Source organism: Hippoglossus stenolepis, chromosome 9 (assembly GCF_022539355.2).
Source record: "Hippoglossus stenolepis isolate QCI-W04-F060 chromosome 9, HSTE1.2, whole genome shotgun sequence".
NCBI lineage: Eukaryota > Metazoa > Chordata > Actinopteri > Pleuronectiformes > Pleuronectidae > Hippoglossus > Hippoglossus stenolepis.
In genome coordinates, this window is record NC_061491.1 from 7,727,627 (window position 1) to 7,745,234 (window position 17,608).

The window sequence follows — 17,608 nt, forward strand, 5'->3', positions numbered from 1 at the left end:
ATTTATCCTGTGAGGTGTTCAAAAAGTCTGCGAACACTGATCGGCACAGTGTTTCATAATGGATGGGGAGACAGACTCACCCCCTGCTGGGGGTTCTGTCTCCTGAAGTTAACGTCCCTCTCCAGGATTGAAAGCGGGGGCAATGTGGTAGAGGGAAGGGGGCACTGTGGTGGGCAGGTGTTTATGCACTGGAGTTGAACTGCTGATATTTCAATAGAATCCAGGAGAATGGGTTGTTCTGAAACTGTACCTAGGACCATACCATAATATACAATGGGTGAATGTATGACTTTTGACAATACAGGAATGTGTGCTTGTGTGTGTATGCAAGTATGTATTAACTGGATGTATGTAATCATATGCAATAAACAGATTTGGAAGTGCAATAATACATTGAACTGGTTTACCATCTGCTTGCACTTTCAAATAATAACCTGGTTGCAAGTATATTTCAAAATCTAAGTTTATTACAGAGTCCGGGACCTTCACAACAGAGGCATGCAACATTACTGGTAAGAACTCTGAGCCAGACAAACCAAAGAGAAACATGGAGACAACACTGAAAATGTGGGACAAAGCTTTTATTAAATTATTCATAAAACACCTTGGAATGTGACCATGAACGTCATCATATCAATCCCATAGGCCGGTACACAGGGACATTAAGAGGTAGCATAAAATAAAGAACTAAAACATGCTGGCAGTGTGATATCACAGTGCAGTGGAACCAGGCATAATCATCTCAATTTTAAAACAAATGTAGCCATGACATGTAGTCCATGTCTCTGCATGTCACAGACCTACAGGAGAAAACTAGTTATGTTACTAGTTACTAGTAAGTATTTAGTATTTGTGCCTCCCAAAGTTTAACAACTCAATAATGAAACAGAAAAATACAAGCTTGGAAAATACTGAATTTCACACCAAATAAATCCCATTAAAAGAACATCCAGACCTTTGAAGATGCATCAAGAATTTTTCTGTTTACCTCAAATGTGATGCATGTAAGTTGTTGATTCCCCACTTGAGTATTTTCCCATATAAACGAGATCAAATATGGTTTATGCTAAAATGTCATGTCAGTCTGATAGTAAATAGAACAGGGGATAATACTTTTAGAAGTCTACAGCTTTTAGTTTCCTTTCTTCTTTCTCATTAAGGGGCTGCTGGGAGAGGAGTTTTTCATGCAGACGGTGGTGTTTGCCGATACCCAGCCTTGGCAGGCCTCGGTTCAGCCCCTCCAGCAGCACGCAGGCCTTGCAAAGTGCCTGACTGGAGATGTAGCCACACCGACCACAGGTCCCCTGCACGGGCATCTTCACCCCCTCCCGCACAGAGAGGTTCTCCCCGGAGTGGATGATGTCCATGATGGAGCTGGGCCTTACACTCTCCAGGTCCTTTAAAAAGGTCCTGGCGTGGCCACGATATGCATTGGGAGAGTAGATACATTCAGTGGAAAAGTAGTCCAACTTCTTAAAGTAAGCGTACAGAACAATCTCCTTCTCATATGCGTATTTCAGGGGCTTGCAGCGCGGCACGACTCCTTCACCCTCGCTGACAGTGGAGATGGCGGTGCAGCGGCGTAGACGAGCTATATCCCCTCGCATGACATTCATCAGAACTGTTTCTGCCACATCATCGGCGTTGTGACCTGTCCAAAAAATACAAAAACAGATCCAGCTACTGAAACCAAACCCAACAAATTATTTACTGTTTAACATTAAGACTGATACTGCTACAGTCTGTACATTTCAAGGTTGAAAATCTTGTATTAATAGTTTAAAAGGGCTATGTGGATTTGACGTTACCTGTACATATCTTGTCCACTTTCAGCATGATGGCTCCTCTGTCTAGCGCCTGCCTTCTGAACACTCCACAGAAAGTGCAGTTATTTTTCAGTCCCACCTGCTTCACTATAGCATCCATAGTCCAGCCATACAGCTCCTCATAAGACACAATCATCAGTGGCAGTTCATACTGTTGCTGATTCCTCTTCACGGTCTCCAACGAGTCGTCCCGGTAACCAGTGATTCCCTCATCCACTGAGAGAAGCATAAGTTCAAGGCCATAGTTGTATCGCTCATTTAGGAGCTTCATTACATGTGCGAGCACTGTCGAGTCCTTCCCTCCTGAGGCAGCGATTCCTACAGTTTCCCCAGGTTTGAAGAGCTTTGCTGCCAAAATCGTCCGATGCACCTCCTCCTCAAAGGCCCAGAAGAAGCATTCCTTACACAACGAGTGGCCTGTTTTTGGCCGTTTTAGCATAGCTCGCTTCTCTGCACAGCTGCTGCACAGGATAGGCATCTTGACTGGAGACAAAAGTTTTTGGAATGAGGTTATAAAATTAGTTTAACAAGTGTTTCCATATATTTTTATGTCAAAGTCCTATGGAAGCACAAACCTACAAAGCTCCATCTTTTTGATGCAGGTGTTTTAACAAAGCAAACAGTCTGTGTTTATTGTAGATTGGTTATATAGGTGTTTAAGTCAAGTGTATTAAATCTTATTAAGTTGTGTGAACAAGAAAAAATATATATATCTTGTTCCTATACAAGACAGTAAATTATAAAAGTATGTTAATCTCAAATATTCAGCGAGGAAACCAAAATATGAAGAATTCTAAACAGAGTTTGGTGTATTTGTTAAAGCAGCACATCTCCTGGTTCAGGAAGCAAGGGATCATGGGTAGTATCCACCGTCCAGTTGGGTCCCAGCTCAGAGAGTGGGACCACGCAGTCAGAGCTCCACTCAACACATTGATAGGCTTTGGTTTTTCTCTACATGAAAAACTATTAATCGTTCGAACACTGAGCCCAACAGCATTAATCACCACATGTGGCTGCAGAGGGCGGTGCTGCTCAACAAAAGTTATATAGTGCTGCATTAATATAAGTGACTTATCAGTATCCTTTAAGTAGAGAGACTTCTGGAATTCATTAATCTAGGACTCAAAATCCACAGAACATAATAACAGTGTTTGTGCTTCCAGGAAGATACTGTCAGTCATCTATCAGTGTATTTTCTAAGGAAAACTAAACACTACAAATATGCTACATGGTGGTTCAATACAGAAACTCCCTCTGTCCCAGTTCAAGTATTGATTTTACTGTTATTTATGCCACTGTCTCACAATGCACACTAACACTACTGTAGTACAACATACAGCCGAAGAGGGCAACTAAACAGTCATGGTCACAGTTAAATCAGTTGTTCAAGTCATGCCGAACTCAAGAGTTAAACTAAATGACTAATAAAACGCCCTTACTTGATGTCCAATAGAATCATAGTCTGGATAATAAGAATTGTTGTATCAATTACCCGTTTTAAAGGTGAACATTCGCTAGCTACGTTAACTGTGATGGTGTCTCCATAAAGAAACACTGAGATGAAGTGGATAAAAACGACTAAACCCTTACATATAAATGTATAAAGTGTTCTTAATATAAGTAAAGCACACAAATGGCATTAATCAGTTTTAGTATCATTATTGAAGTCAAATGATACGAGATTATAACTCAACATCATCATACGGTCAACATTGAACGTGTCTTGCTAGCTAAGCTAAGCTAACAGTAACATTAATGTTAGATAACGTTTCATACCAACGTCTCCGATGAGCCGAGCTCTGAACTGAGGATATGAGGTGGAAGTATCCCAGGAAAAGTTGGATAAAGTATAACTTTTCTTACTTAAACAACTTCAGTTTTATACGAATGAGTTGAGGTTGTGTAGCATGTTGTCTCAGCGTGTGTGGCTCTTCTTCTCCGGTAAACAGAGCGTGGTGGCGGATTTAAGGCTCTGGAGCACAGCCTATCGACCGGAGTTGGACAGTGCATCTAAAACTAATACCGACAGCCCTGAAATGTGTCTGTGGTACCTTCATTAATCATTAAATATTACTGATATTGTTTATATATTACTGTGTTTTATCTTTGAGGTGAACCTGAGAAGTCTGGCAAAGAGTAAGGAGAGGTAAATGACACAAGCAGGTGAAATGTAAGCAATAAGGATTTATTAATTTGCATCAAAGAATGTCACTACTGCAACAGCTGCAATGGATATCAAAATGCCGTATGGTGTAAATGAAGGACAAAGGGGTTGCTGCTGGGGGGGGGAGTAAGGCGGCCGAGGTCAGGGTTCACGACAGGTAAGAGTCACAAACTTAGTTGACGGGGTGAAAAGCACCCCTCTGATGCCACTGCATGTCTCTGATGCGCCGAACCGACTGGATCTGAGGAATCTGGGCCCCGAACTCAGAGCTGTCCTTGTACTCCCCCTTTTCAAACAGGTACTGATAGCCTCTGTAGCCTGGGTACTGGTAGCCCACCCAACTGGTGCGCACAGAGAGGGGAAAACAGAGGAGAGACAGTTAGAGGTCAGAGGTCTGAGATAAGTGTGGTGCACAAGATTTGTTTGCAGGATGGACTCACGTGCCACTCTGAACCCGGACAGAGGAGACCTTCTCCTGGTAGCCGTGTGCGTGGAAGCTGGGGACATCATCGTCTATGATTTCTATCTTCTTCCCTGCAAAGCTGGGGTTTTCGTAAAGGACAATCTTGTGCTCCTGGCTGTCCTGAGAAAACAACAAAACAATCCAGTGGGTTGAGTTGTTGAGCAAATCAACAGTGATGTGTGAGTGATGGGGGGTTGTAACAATATTTAAATGGTGGGATTGTTTTACCACTTTAATCGGGCGAAAAGCAACAATGGTGTCACTGCGCCTGCTGTTGGTCCAGGAATCCCAGCGAGGATACTCCCCCTTCTCAAACACGTACTGCTCCCCTTTACAGTTGGCCTGCTCGTATCCCACCCATCTGACGGGGCAGAGCAGACACATGGAGGGTTGTCGTTGGTGCAGGGGGCAAAGCAGAAAGGAAAGCTGGTTAAATATGCATAGAATACATTTATTTGTGTTCTTCTGTGTGCCATCGCCAACTCATAAAAAAATTTAGCCCCTCTTCCTCTGTGTGTAAGGTTCTAAAGTCAGAGTCAAGTTTTCTGTCCGTCTCCACACCCACACTCACGGTCCACACAGCACCAGTATGGAGCCCACTTTCTCCACGCCTGCTTCCTGGAGGTTGTTACTGGGGCCAGTCAGCTCATGGCAGCGTCCCTGGAAGTTTTCCTGCTCATAGATAACCAGCTGTGAGCCAGTGGGAGAGAAGAGGAGAAGATGTTCAACATACTGAAACAAGCTTTGTTGTGCTACTTTTTTCAATTTGAAGTGTCGTCCGACTGATGTTTAGAAGATACCAGACTTCAAATGGAGAACGCACCAGTGCTCACAACACAGAGGGAGCTGTAAGATGCAGACTGAGCTGCTCTGCGTTTGCTGCATTTCCTCTCTTTCATCGACAAAGTTAATTAAAACGCCCAGGGTGGAAACTCTGCCAACAGTACCCCACAGTGTCCAAGCTGGCCTGCAGATCGGCCTGCCATAGGCCCAGAACACCGAAATGAGGGGTCACCATGTAGCCTCCCCCCACCCCGGGGTGTCACACTCCCACAAAGTTATTTCATTAGTAGCCAGTTTTGTCCAGCCAGTCATTGTTCGACATCCACATGATTCAGCACAAACAGTGCCAAGAGACCTGCACCTACAATGAGAGGGAGAGAGAAAGAGAGGGCTTGTAAAAGATGGGGTTTACTGTACAGGGGAGATGGTGGACTGGATTGAATAACAAACACTACTGAATATTTACACTAGTGTAGGTTTATTTTGTATCTAATTTCTAGAAAACACTGCAGCTAATCTGTGCAAAGCTAAAAAGAAGCAGCACAGAAGGTTGGCTCGAAGTTAAAACTTTTGACTTTCACACAGGTTTTATTTTCATCTGTGTTTGTTAATTAGTTACAGCATTATGCAAAAACTACTGAACGGATTAACATGAAACTTGGAGGAAGGATGCAGCGTGAGTCAGGAAAGAACCCATTCAATTTATGTGCAGATTTGGATCCGGGGGAAGATCCAGGATTTTTCTAAACTTTCTTTAACAATGCGAGATAGGACGTCTTTCAACGTTTTCCATGATATCTCAGAGAATAATTCATGGATCTAGCTGAAAAGAATCAGGCATGTTTAGGTGCAGATTAGTTCAGTTTGGTACAGATCCAAATAAAAATCCACATCTAGTGAATTTTAACATGGATTCAGTAGTGGAGTATTGAGTCTTGGCGAGGTATGCACTCCCAGTGTCATGTGAGTATATTTTTTGATTCAGAGGTACTATCTTATTCTACTTTGTCTCCTCTACAGTTCAAATTTGTAGTTTTTGCTCCATTATATCTATCTGACAGCTGCAGTTACAATTCTACTAAAGAGTGATTTCCCCTCCAAATGTCTCTAATGCTTTCAATTAACTAAAAGTTTGATATGACATCAAGACCAAATAAATAAATCATTGATATAATTTTGTGAAGCAGTCTTTGTTTTTCTTAAATTAATCATCTCACAGCCATTGGATTTATCATGTTACTCTTTGGAGGAGGTCATTTCCATATAAAACTTTCTTCACCTCCATTAACTGCAACAGTTCAAGGTCAAGTTTTTATTTGACATAAACAGATCAGCTCAGCAGTGAATACAAATAAAAGCACAGTAGAAAGAGCTTCATATAAAAAAAAAGTAAAATACAATACAATACAAAACTAAAATTATATACATTCAAAGGTGCATATACATTCAGAGGTACACTGCTACTTGTGCATTGGTGCAGTGTTAACAAACCAATACTACATTATTACTACACTTAGCTAGTATTTTGTTATATTCTTTGTGATATTTTTTACTTTTATATACGTACAAAATATGAATACCTCTTCTTTCTTTTAATTTGTTCAGATGACACTTTAAGGGCAGATAAACTAAAGTCAAGATTTTAGATCTGAAGTTTTGTGGTTCAGCAAAAAATTAAAGTGACATATGTCACTTTTTATTTTTTACTGCGCTCATACTTTAAGTAATTTTGTGATAATTTGATAATTTGATAATTACTTTTTTCACCTTCTCATATGTAATGACTGTCATCATATCTCAGTTCAGTCTGCACTAGAATCATGTGGAAATGTGAAAACATCTATTCTTGCGTCAGTATTTATGTTGGTGCAGTGCAAAAGAGATCTGGAGCTCACTGAGATGGCAAAATGACTTTTACTGTGAATACTGTCTACATACTGTGTTGTGTGTTGTTCAGGTATCATAGCTGCACTGCACAGGAAGCAAACAGCTGACTACCCGTCCTGTTGATACTACAGATACTGTCCCAGCAATCATTTTCTTATTTCACAGAATTCAAACTGCACTTTGTTATTTTTCAGTAAAAACAGTCTTGTGTATCAATATCAGCGATTCTCGTCCTCACCCAACTCACCAGGGAAGCTGACCTAACCTTTGCACTCTGGCCTATGTCCGTAAAAATCAGTGCCTGTGGGGAGAGGCGTGTCCACGGACACTTTGTAAACAAAACCAAACAACAACAAAAAAAACTTGTTTTTGTCTTGTTGTGTTTGCAATTTAACAAAAAACACAGAAATAACGTTCTAAGGAGTCACATTAAACATCCCTCCAACCATCCATTATCATTACTTTGTATCCTTCATGGGTCGCAGGGGGAGTCGGAGCTAATCAGGTGACATTGGGCGAGAGGCGGGGCACACTGTGGGCAGGTCGCCAGCCTATCACAGGACTTAGATATGGCGACAAACAACCTTTAACTTTCACATTTACACGTCTCCAACTAACTCAACCCCAGTCTGCATGTCTTTGGACTGCGGAAGGAAGCCGGTGAACTTAGAGAAAACCCACACAGACACGGGGAGAACATCACATAAAACAACTGTATGTTATGTTATAAAGTCTTCCTGGTGAAGACTGTACAGATAAAATGTACATAAATGTATGTAGTTTAAACATAGCAAATTGAATTGAACATAATTAAAATGAAATACAATGCAAGGCCTTGATTGAGACTGTGAGGATCGGTGTGACTGTGTGAATCTTCATGTAACCAAGGATTTTGGTAAAGTCTGGTAAATTTTTGTTGTCAAGACATATGATGCTGAAAGTAGGTGGCAACTTTTTTGGGGGGATATCATTTGTTTTTGGGGCGGCAGTGGCTCAGGAGGTAGAGTGGGTTGCCCTTTCACCAGAAGGTTGGCGGTTCGATCCCACTCTTCCCGATTGCACATGAAAAAGTGACCTTGGGTAGGACACAGGACACTGACAGTGTGTGAGTGATGTGCACAACAGAGAAAGTGCTGCACATAAATGCACTGTATGAATGTGTGAATGGCAAAACCTGTACTTAGAAGATGGCTGTGTAAATACAGACCATTTATCATATTTTGACTTCATTACAACTAATTTCAGTTCAGCATTAGAAACATTAGAATGAACCGGAACCCGAACGGTTTATGACAGTATCATCTGTCATTGGCTGATTCAAATCACAGCTCCCGAGCTTATACCTTGTACTTATAAAGAATATATTAACTTGTACATGTATTGATTGTGTCAAAGAGTACAGCTCCATGCTGCAGTACAATATTTAGACTGAACATGACACAACATCCCGAAAATAAGTTAGAACACACCCTCACAATTATTAGACTGGTTAAGAAATCTACATAATCTTTATGCAGTGTGGATAAACCAAACTGAAACCCCCTGGACTCCTCTGATGGATGTTAAGATGCCACATATGTGTTTTCTTAAGGCTCACCGTTGGCAGACTGTATGTTTTTTGCATGTACTCATTAAAAACTCTAAAACAAGTAGGGATGCACTGGATGACACAGAGTCCTGTTTATGCCTATGCCACTCTATTCTTTATTTTTCATGTATTTAGGCACCAAAGAGAAAAGTTTGGACGTGTTAATGACTCCTCTTAATCATGTTAGGATGGTAATGATTTCTGTTTTTGATTGTTACCGCTGTATTACAGCAGAATAGTAGCCTGTATGTACTATTTTTTGTCATTATGAAAAGTTAACACATCTGCAGCTTGTGGAATGTTATCAGAAGACTAATATTTAATTTTCCAAAATGCTGCACATAATTCAAAGATTATTTTGATGACTAATGACATAATGTTAGCTCCTAATAATTACCTGGTGACCAATAATGATGGATGAGGATCATTACCCATCAAATGCACAATGACGACTATGGAAGGGAATGCAGTGCACTCTGTTTTAATAGCAAGCATACATACAGTATGACATCATTTCCATTGCTGTTGAGCAGATGTGTGTCTACATATTCTCTAAGTCATGTGCTCATAATGCTACATGAGTTGTCTGACATCACAGGGGAAACACAAACAGTAAATGTGCCTTGTAAATAAACTGAGCTCATCTTAAGAGAAAATATGTGGGTGACACTATTTTCACATCGACATCATCTCTGATTGTGGCTTTTCAGTTTAAGTCACCTTGACTAACAATAATCATCAGTAACATCACCAACAAACAGGGCCAACTCCAGGTCAAACAACTTTTATTCGCCACTGAAACATACATGGCATCCCTCACTGGGCACAAGCAGCAGTTTGCCATGGTTAGGTCAAGGCAGAGGGCGGGCACTGTCAGCAGCGTGGGGGAGGCTGTGGGAGGGGTCGGGAGGCAGGCGAGGATGCTGCTCAGCTGGCTCCAGCTGAGGCAGGGGGTGCAGGAGGTACTGGGGCGGGGTCGGGTTCAGGGCCGGGAGCCGGATCCGGGTCAGGAACGGTGAAACAGCCCCTCTTGTGCCACTGCATGTCCCTCACGCGTCGGACAGACTGGATCTGAGGCGCAGGGGCCTCCCAGTCATTCCAATGCTTGAAATCACCTCGCTCGAAGATAAACTGGCGGCCTCTGTAGCCTGGGTACATGTAGCCAACCCATCTGGAGAAAGGGAAAACAAACTGTGTTATATTTGTCACATAAAATACCAGATTGGAATTATTTATTAGTTTATAATCTGATAGGTCTAACTGAAAGGAAGGATCTTACGTTCCGTTAAGAGCCTTGATACTTGCTACACGATCCTGAAAACCATGGCCCCACAAACTGGGCACATCATCATCAACAATCTCCATCTTTCTACCAGTATATCCGGGGTTCTCATACAGGTGGAGCTTGTGCTCTGCACTGTCCTATTGAGGAGAAACAGACACATGGTACTTTCAAGTCCTTCAAATGACTCCAGTCAGTGCTGACTGTTTGTTAATGTTGTGTAGGAAGGTCAAAGAGCCGTGTGTGAAAGTGATGTGTGAGCAAGCTTAAATATAAAACCATGCATCAGTGTCTGGAGGAGCAGTGTCAGTTTTGTGGTTAAAGTCAAGTCACCCACCACTTTGAGCAGCCTTAGAGAAAAGAGGGAGTAGCTGTTCTGACTGTTAGTCCAGGTGTCCCAGCGTGGATACTCGCCCTTCTCCAAGATAAACTGCTCCCCTGAGAAGTCATGTCGATCATAACCCACCCAGCTGAGGGGGAAAAGGAGAAAACAGATGGTAATGTGACAAAAAAAAAACAACACATATGTGAAGAAGGATCAGCACTTTATGAGCTAAATGAACTGAAATATGCACTATACTCACGGTCCTGACTCAACTATCAGAGATCCAACCTTCTCCAGTCCCTTCTCTGTAACATCTTTACACTCAGCAGAAAACTCTGCCTTGCAGCCCTGGAAGTTCTCGAACTCAAACAGCACCACCTGGATCAGGGAGAGAGACCTGCGTGTTCTCAGACTGCATAGCACCAACAGTTTGAAATGAAGGCCTCCATGAGATGACACATATTATCCACTGATTAATCGCATTGTTATTGTAAGATATCATACAGACAGGGTGCAAAAGGGAAGTAAAACAGTTCAGTGAGAAATCCCTCCCTGATCAAACCGGCTTTTCATTTGTAGACAGTACCTTATACGTGGCTCCAGCTCCACCCTGGCTCTTCCCAGCAGCCAGCTGCTCTGGGGCGCTTTGCTGATCTGACATCCTCTTGATCCACTGCTCCTCCACTTTTTGGCAGCAGCAGAAGCAGCACACACCCAGACAGAGTACCATCCATCACACATGTACACACAGGCACAGGAGGAGAGCTCAATGTCACAGTTGCAACTCATAACTCACCCTGAAGGAGGATTTTATTTATTTTGTCCTAAAGTAGCAAAAACTCATTTGCACTATAGAATTCTGTTTACAGGATAATACAAGAACCGTATTCCTTATTAGCTTCGGTTACAATCCATGATGTCAAAATCCTTCAAACCTTCACTGATGCAGCACCATCTAACTCCATTGCACTGGAATTAATACAGCTGCTATTAAATTCCTGTGTCCAGAATGAGGCCTTTACCTGGGTATGCCTGCTAGGAAGTAGTGGTAGTGTCCCTCTTTCTCTGTGCCACTTGGTGTTTGCTGGGGTTGAGCCATTAGAGGGCAGGGACAGGGGTGGTATTTATGGTTTATTTCTGGCAACAACAGCAGAAAAAGGGGAGCTGTTGATACAGCAAGTCTGTCGCTCACATTGTGTCCGTAACGCTGCCTCTCAATAGGCAGCTGTGTTGGCACACGCTGCCCTGCCCGTCCGCCTGGCTGCCAGCGAGCACTGTGTGCGGGCACAGGGAGTGAGCGCCAAGAGGATTCAGCAAACAGCCCTGCTCAGCACAAACACACACACAAACACACACAGACACACACAGACACTCACACGCACACACTAGACTACACCCAATCTCAGCCACATCAAACCTCCTCGCAACTTTCCAACAAAAAGTTTTGGTTTGTATTGTCACTAAGCTTAAATGCTTCCATTCACAGGTTTGACCTTATTACTTTCAATGAGCTGCTCATATGATTGAAACCTATTTTATATTGACACAAAGATTGATCAAGGTTTCACAAAGAAGTGCACACAACAAAGAAATACTGAACAGAGGCTGCAGCTTAAGCCAAGTAAATTTTATTACGAATTTATTCGCTTTAGGACACTGGCCAGTACAACACAGTGCATATACATCTTTCCTTTCAAATAAAAAAGACAAAGAAGGACATAAAAATAAACCCTCAAACTTTATGAATAAGTAAAACGTCCATGTACAAAGAAACCAGGGGCAATCGCTCCAAAGACTCGATCGACACATTCACTTGCATTGCAAGAGCACTCCGACAATACAGGAGACAAAACATGGCCAACAAGAGGGGGCAGAGGTCAGTGCTGTAGTGCATCAAGTGACAAAGTGCTTTACAGAAGCGCAGAGCGAGTGGGTGGATGGCAAACATGAGATCGGCTATTAAGCAGGTGCAAAGAGAGTTTTTGGAGTTATACAGAGGGTTGTTTGGAGTGATAGAGAAGGTAGATTCATGTAAACAATGTAGTGAATGAACCATCCCCTCCGCTGGAGTAGTGTGAGCCAACAACCCGACTCTGAGCAAAGCCCGGTGTTAGTGTAAAGATTGTGCATGCACATTAATGGGGACAAAAGAGAGGAAATTGCACATTCATTCATTGGAAAAACAAAAATTCATGATCTGAGGAGGGTGTGAGGAATACAGGGTGAATGTATGGCTCATAATGGATGCTTAGAGCTACAATTGATTACAGGAGCGAGGACAGGCTGATTAGTGTTTCCACAAAAGAGTGTATTTGTGCTAAAAAAGGAGTGTACATGATTGACAGATGCAAACATCAGTTGGCCAAAAAAACCCCACCGATCCTCCACAAAGACAAAAACACAAATAGACAAAAGACACACAGTACAGTACGCAGCAGCCGTGACACTGTTAGTTTGTGGGGTTCATCAAGGTAGAGCCTCTGCTGTAGTGATGCATATTAATGTTTTCAAAACTAACTGTCTTTTTGTTAAATCACTGATAATACAAATATAACATCTCCTGATTACACTTGCTAACATGATATATACCCCCACCATCAATCAAGTCAGAGGTGATTTGTTCTCTATGTTCAAAAAAATCATCAGCGTCTGAAATGTAATCCTATGGCAACGCTTGTACGACTCCCACCATCACAAAATGACGCGGCAGGCGCAGCCGGCTCATACATAACGGTGAAACTAAATACAAACATCTCGAAGAGGATTGGCTGGATTGTCCACCAGCATGTGAAGAAGCACATCCAGCATAAGGACGACATGGTCCCAAAATAATTTGCTTTTTCTTTCTCCTCATGCTCCTCATCATCGCTGCTCCTGGTCCCTATTAAAGTGTTCATGTGAAGTCCCTCCTGGTGCAGGAGAGCTCCAACAGGTTCAAGCATGAAATGGATAAAGCAGAGCAGCCTGATGTTTTTTTCCTCCTTGCTTGTTTTTTCTTTATCAGTAAGTCAGAGACTCTCTATAAAAAAGGCACCATGCACAATTATCCACCCAGACGGGGAGAGAACTCCCCCCCCCAAAAAAAAAGAAGAAAAACTAAAATATATCAGCAGCTGTAGATTCCCCTCTCTCCTGCTCTCTGGGTCAAACGTTAAGGCTTCTGTTTCATACAGATTCATCTGTTAAGGCATCCTTGAGGAAAGAGTGAGAGGAGAACAGGAGTCAAAAATAATAACAATGACATCCTCTTTTTCTTTCAAAAGAAAACAAATATCTCACCTCATTATTTACTTAGCTCTCATTTTCATATTGACTCAAGCGCTTCTTGGACTTCAGCTCTTTCAACCACTGGGGGGAGTCCTCACTACAAAGACAGCACAAAGACAGTGTTACAAACACAAACATCTCAGGATGAAAAAGAAGAGCCATACATGTAGAGGACGCTGATGAAGATGTCAACTTGGAAAGACAAGTATAAATGAGCTTTTGGTGATATGGTCAAAAACACTGAGCTTTACGCAGTGAAATGTATACATCATGTCCTGCTTCCTGTATGCTCCACCCAGGCTCAACCCTCATTGCTCTGACCCGGACATTCTCCTACAGTGTTTTTCATATGTGAAAAGCCAACTCCGGAAAAGTCTGGGCCAAATTTTCTAGTCCAAAGAAAAAATCATTTTCCCCCAGGAAAGTATCTTTCCTTCAAATGGAGTAGCTTACCCATTTTCTTTCCCACCAGATGGGGGCAGTACACGCGTTGCCCGTGGAAGAAAGGGGGACTTGGGGGAGCGAGACAGCTGGGAGGGAGAGGGAGCAGGTGCTTCAGTTTGATTGTCAGTGTCACTCCTCTTCTTCAGCTGGGCCTGAGAACAAATTTTAGAACTTAGAGGTCAGATGAAAATAACACATAGAACGAGTAGCAAATACATGAGGAGTCTGCAAAGGCTACGCTTTAATACAGCTGTACAGGAGGGATGAATAGAATCAGATTCCACACATATTTAATTTGCAGAATGCTTTCAGTAGAACAGTTTACCTTCTCTGCTTGTCTTCATCACACAGGTTAATGCTCACCTTTAAAACTGAAGGGTCCATCCCAGGGAACAGGGCGACCCTTTGTGGCTGAGAGGCTGCAGCAGGGGAGAGGTCAACTCTTCTGGCCTGCTCCTCAGAGTTTGAGTCATCCTCCTTTCTCTCAACTTTTGCCTCTGTCATAGAGCAAACACAAATTATTTTTACACATCAGCATGCAGTTGTCACGTACGAGGTACAAGGTAATCTGAAGTTTGACATTTGATGGAATAGTGTCTTATCAAGATTTAAGCTGCTTTTGTTTGGTGTACAGAGGAAATCAACACAAAGATTACAGCTGCAGGTAAAGTATAAACCTGTGGAGTCTCTGTAAAGCCAGTCCTCTGCAGTTTCTCTCTCTGTCTGTGCAGCACTCTGACGAGTGGCCCTAGTGGGCCGCGCCCGTGGCCCTCGTTTCTTCCGCAGCTGGGCTCTGGAGCGGAGGACGCTGGTGTCTAACAGAGTGGTTGGAGCCTGAACAGCGAGACACGGGAAAGAAATACAATGAGTTGAGATGAAAACATAAATACAACACAAGTAAACAAGTTAAAACATGAAAAGACTTAAATAAAAATCTAACAAATTAAAACAAACAAAACCACAGCGTCAGAGGCACATGGGGTGCAAACTGAGCTGTGTTGACTCAGGTGACACTTACATCAGGGAAAGAGAGTGGCTGGTTGTCAGATGAGGATTGGGGAAGGAGGCCGTCCAGAGTATCAATTTCAAACGGTGAGGCAGAATCCCCTGGCGTGTGCGGGGTAGTGGGCTTCCTCGGTGATGGGCTGAAGTTGCTCTCTGAGCTGGGAGTGGCAGGAGTGAGGCTGAAAAGGATTAAAAAGAAAACACATCTGAAAACAACTGTATGCTTGCTGTAATCGAAGTTCCAATCAAATAGAGTCTGAATCATAGCTTTTCTTTTGTGGCAACACTATAGAGGCTATCATTTAGATCACATAACTAAAATAGACTGTGAGCCTCCTCTGTCACCATGACATGGAAAAACAGTGAATCATATCAAACCAAAAGGGCCCTTGGAGATTACATACGTCCGCCCAAGGCTAACACCCAATCTTGTCATTTAAGAAAGTGACAAATAAAATCATAGATCCAATCCAAAATTTCATGGGTTCTTCCTACTCCACCCCTTCAATAAAAAAATCTGTAAAATAGTTTTTGAATAAGACAGATGGGCAGAAATTAAAACATAACCTCCTTAACTGAGGTAAATATATTTTGTTCAAAAAAAGATATACAAATATGATTTACTATCTATTCTTTTAATTGTGGTTAATGTTGTGATATTATTATCTAGCCACAGGGGGTCAGTAATAGATTGCAATGTAAGACACAGAAGAGCACAGGGTTGTGCAGGAGTTATTTGAACTCTATAATGAGCAGCAACATCATTTCCCAAAGAAAAACTGTTTATTGTGCTACAATTGTGGTTTGTGTGGTGTGAGGTACCACCGTTATCTGGCTTGTTGTTGGGAAGATTAATCACCTCCAGCATGGAGGTTATGTTTTCACCTGTGTGTTTGTTTATTTTTCAGCAGTATTACAGATTACAAAACACTACAAAACTGTCCTGGTGGAGGCCTGGGAAGTATTTATCTGGTTAAAGGGCCTGATCCAGGATTTCTATTTTCAGCATTGTGAGGAATTTTTAAACATAATTTTAAATTTCTTAAGAAACCTGATGTAAAACAAGCAGACATATTTATGTTGAGATCAATGACATGGCTCTACTTCCTCTTTCCTGGTAGAAACACCAAAACATAATACAATGTTTTTCATGTATTATGTTTTATGTAAATAAAAAAATGTTTAAACAAGACCTAATAATTGTTGTTGCTAATGACCTTGAACATTAAACACCTAATTTATTCTACCTTTTTAAACAGAATTCAAAAAGTATTTCAGTGGATTTTAGTCAATACAATCTCTGCAATATTTGCCTGCTCCAGTTTTTCTGCAGCTGCACGTCCTCTGCTACTGTGAGAAGATAAAATAAATGTACATAAATGTTTCTTGTCCTGTTTTAACATTGGTGCGACTGGTTAAGCTGGTGAGGTAGTTGTGTTTAGATGGTTTGGGATCACTGGCCCGTGTTGTATGTGTGTAAACATGGCAAACGCATTTAAAAACATGTTTACCTGTCATCAGTGCGCAGTCCTGTCTCCCAGGTCCCGTACTGACTGTCAGTCTCATGGACCGGAGTTTCCTGGTCATTTTCCTCCTCTTCGCCGCTGACACTTTGCTTCTGCTGCACCTGGAGGTGGCAGGGAGAGGGAGAAGAGACGGGGGAGATTATGAATGAATGGGGAGGAATATACAGTAACAGATTCGCTCTGAGAGACACCAGAAAATCTAATCTCGCCTGAAACCAATCTGTAGGTGGCATCAAGCAATCTGACCCCTAATTAAGTTTGGTAAAAGTCTTAATTTGGATCTCCACTAGGCAAAAATAAGTTTAATTGATCGGGGAAAAATTATCATGAATGAGAAAAAGTCAGTAGCTGGTTAATCTGTGTCATCTCTATTAACAGAAGAGTTGTTGCATCCTCTTGAGCTTTAGTAGCCAGCAGTGGTAAGACACATAATGGAAGGTGAAGGGATGAGTTAATGGACACGGGACCAGAGCGGGGACAAAGACGGATGATGGGTGCGTGGGTGATTGAGCGTGTGTTTGCTGTCTACTGAACCATGCCTCTTTTAATGAGCCGGGTACAGAGGACATACTGTCTCCAAACCTCACAGAGCTCAGAGAGGCACGCCTGCGCATGAACCGATAACCCTGGCCTATATAGGAAAAACACAATAGAGAAACCCCTCAGTCCTCAGTCGTTGCCCGAGGGCTGGACACAGAAATGTGATACACCTGGCTCTGTAATTGCCCAGGTTCCTAGACTAGGAGCGCAGTCCACTACCAATGTTTATATGAGCAGTGGTTGAAGATCACAGCTCTCATTCTTAAAGCTTCATGAATGCTATCCTTGTTTTCTTTGTGTATGAGAAAACACAGATAGGAGTCCTGCAAAAAAAGATGTCAGGAGAAACAATGAGACAGAAACAACATTTGAGGTGGAGTGTGACTGTGAGACATTTTAACTGAAGGAGCATAATATATCTGAAGAGAGTGAAGGGGAAAAAAAGAACAGCAGCACAGGGCATCATTCATCAGCTCAGTCTTTCCTGACAGGAAGAAAGAAAACAGAG

At 42.2% G+C, this 17,608-nt stretch overlaps 4 protein-coding genes across 7 annotated transcripts in view; all 4 read right to left on the bottom strand.

The window, feature by feature from the left end:
• Nucleotides 1–566: 566 nt before the first annotated feature.
• ctu1 (cytosolic thiouridylase subunit 1 homolog (S. pombe)) lies at nucleotides 567–3,789 on the bottom strand. Of its 2 annotated transcripts, none has more exons than XM_035166930.1 (3): nucleotides 3,690–3,789; nucleotides 1,809–2,309; nucleotides 567–1,651 (listed from the first exon to the last, which is right to left on the bottom strand). In XM_035166930.1, exons 2-3 carry the CDS (start codon nucleotides 2,302–2,304, stop codon nucleotides 1,116–1,118), a joined length of 1,032 nt encoding a protein of 343 aa, XP_035022821.1. In that variant the 5' UTR covers nucleotides 2,305–2,309; nucleotides 3,690–3,789; the 3' UTR covers nucleotides 567–1,115. The 2 variants fall into 2 exon arrangements, with proteins under 2 accessions (XP_035022821.1, XP_035022820.1); XM_035166929.2 differs by having other exon boundaries at nucleotides 3,603–3,785.
• Nucleotides 3,790–3,997: 208 nt separating this feature from the next.
• Nucleotides 3,998–5,471, bottom strand: crybb2 (crystallin, beta B2). Its single transcript, XM_047341247.1, has 6 exons — nucleotides 5,401–5,471; nucleotides 5,254–5,257; nucleotides 5,025–5,143; nucleotides 4,682–4,814; nucleotides 4,431–4,573; nucleotides 3,998–4,331 (listed from the first exon to the last, which is right to left on the bottom strand). Exons 1-6 carry the CDS (start codon nucleotides 5,469–5,471, stop codon nucleotides 4,163–4,165), a joined length of 639 nt encoding a protein of 212 aa, XP_047197203.1. The 3' UTR covers nucleotides 3,998–4,162.
• Nucleotides 5,472–9,479: 4,008 nt separating this feature from the next.
• On the bottom strand, nucleotides 9,480–11,790 carry LOC118114993 (beta-crystallin B3). Of its 2 annotated transcripts, XM_035165816.2 has the most exons (6): nucleotides 11,341–11,790; nucleotides 10,905–11,002; nucleotides 10,578–10,696; nucleotides 10,331–10,463; nucleotides 9,991–10,133; nucleotides 9,480–9,882 (listed from the first exon to the last, which is right to left on the bottom strand). In XM_035165816.2, the coding sequence occupies exons 2-6, from the start codon at nucleotides 10,977–10,979 to the stop codon at nucleotides 9,639–9,641; spliced, it is 714 nt and encodes a 237-aa protein (XP_035021707.1). In that variant the 5' UTR covers nucleotides 10,980–11,002; nucleotides 11,341–11,790; the 3' UTR covers nucleotides 9,480–9,638. The 2 variants fall into 2 exon arrangements, with proteins under 2 accessions (XP_035021707.1, XP_035021708.1); XM_035165817.2 differs by lacking the exon at nucleotides 11,341–11,790 and having other exon boundaries at nucleotides 10,905–11,008.
• Nucleotides 11,791–11,924: 134 nt separating this feature from the next.
• si:ch73-138n13.1 (STE20-like serine/threonine-protein kinase) overlaps nucleotides 11,925–17,608 on the bottom strand; it is a 28,235-nt gene continuing 22,551 nt past the window's right edge. For both annotated transcript variants that reach the window (XM_035165811.2, XM_035165810.2), the window contains 7 exons: nucleotides 16,546–16,661; nucleotides 15,048–15,213; nucleotides 14,707–14,863; nucleotides 14,393–14,526; nucleotides 14,039–14,181; nucleotides 13,598–13,682; nucleotides 11,925–13,510 (listed from right to left, as the gene is read on the bottom strand). In XM_035165811.2, the coding sequence (XP_035021702.2) occupies nucleotides 13,610–13,682; nucleotides 14,039–14,181; nucleotides 14,393–14,526; nucleotides 14,707–14,863; nucleotides 15,048–15,213; nucleotides 16,546–16,661 (789 nt within the window). In that variant the 3' untranslated portion in view covers nucleotides 11,925–13,510; nucleotides 13,598–13,609. The remainder of the gene's footprint in view (nucleotides 13,511–13,597; nucleotides 13,683–14,038; nucleotides 14,182–14,392; nucleotides 14,527–14,706; nucleotides 14,864–15,047; nucleotides 15,214–16,545; nucleotides 16,662–17,608) is intronic.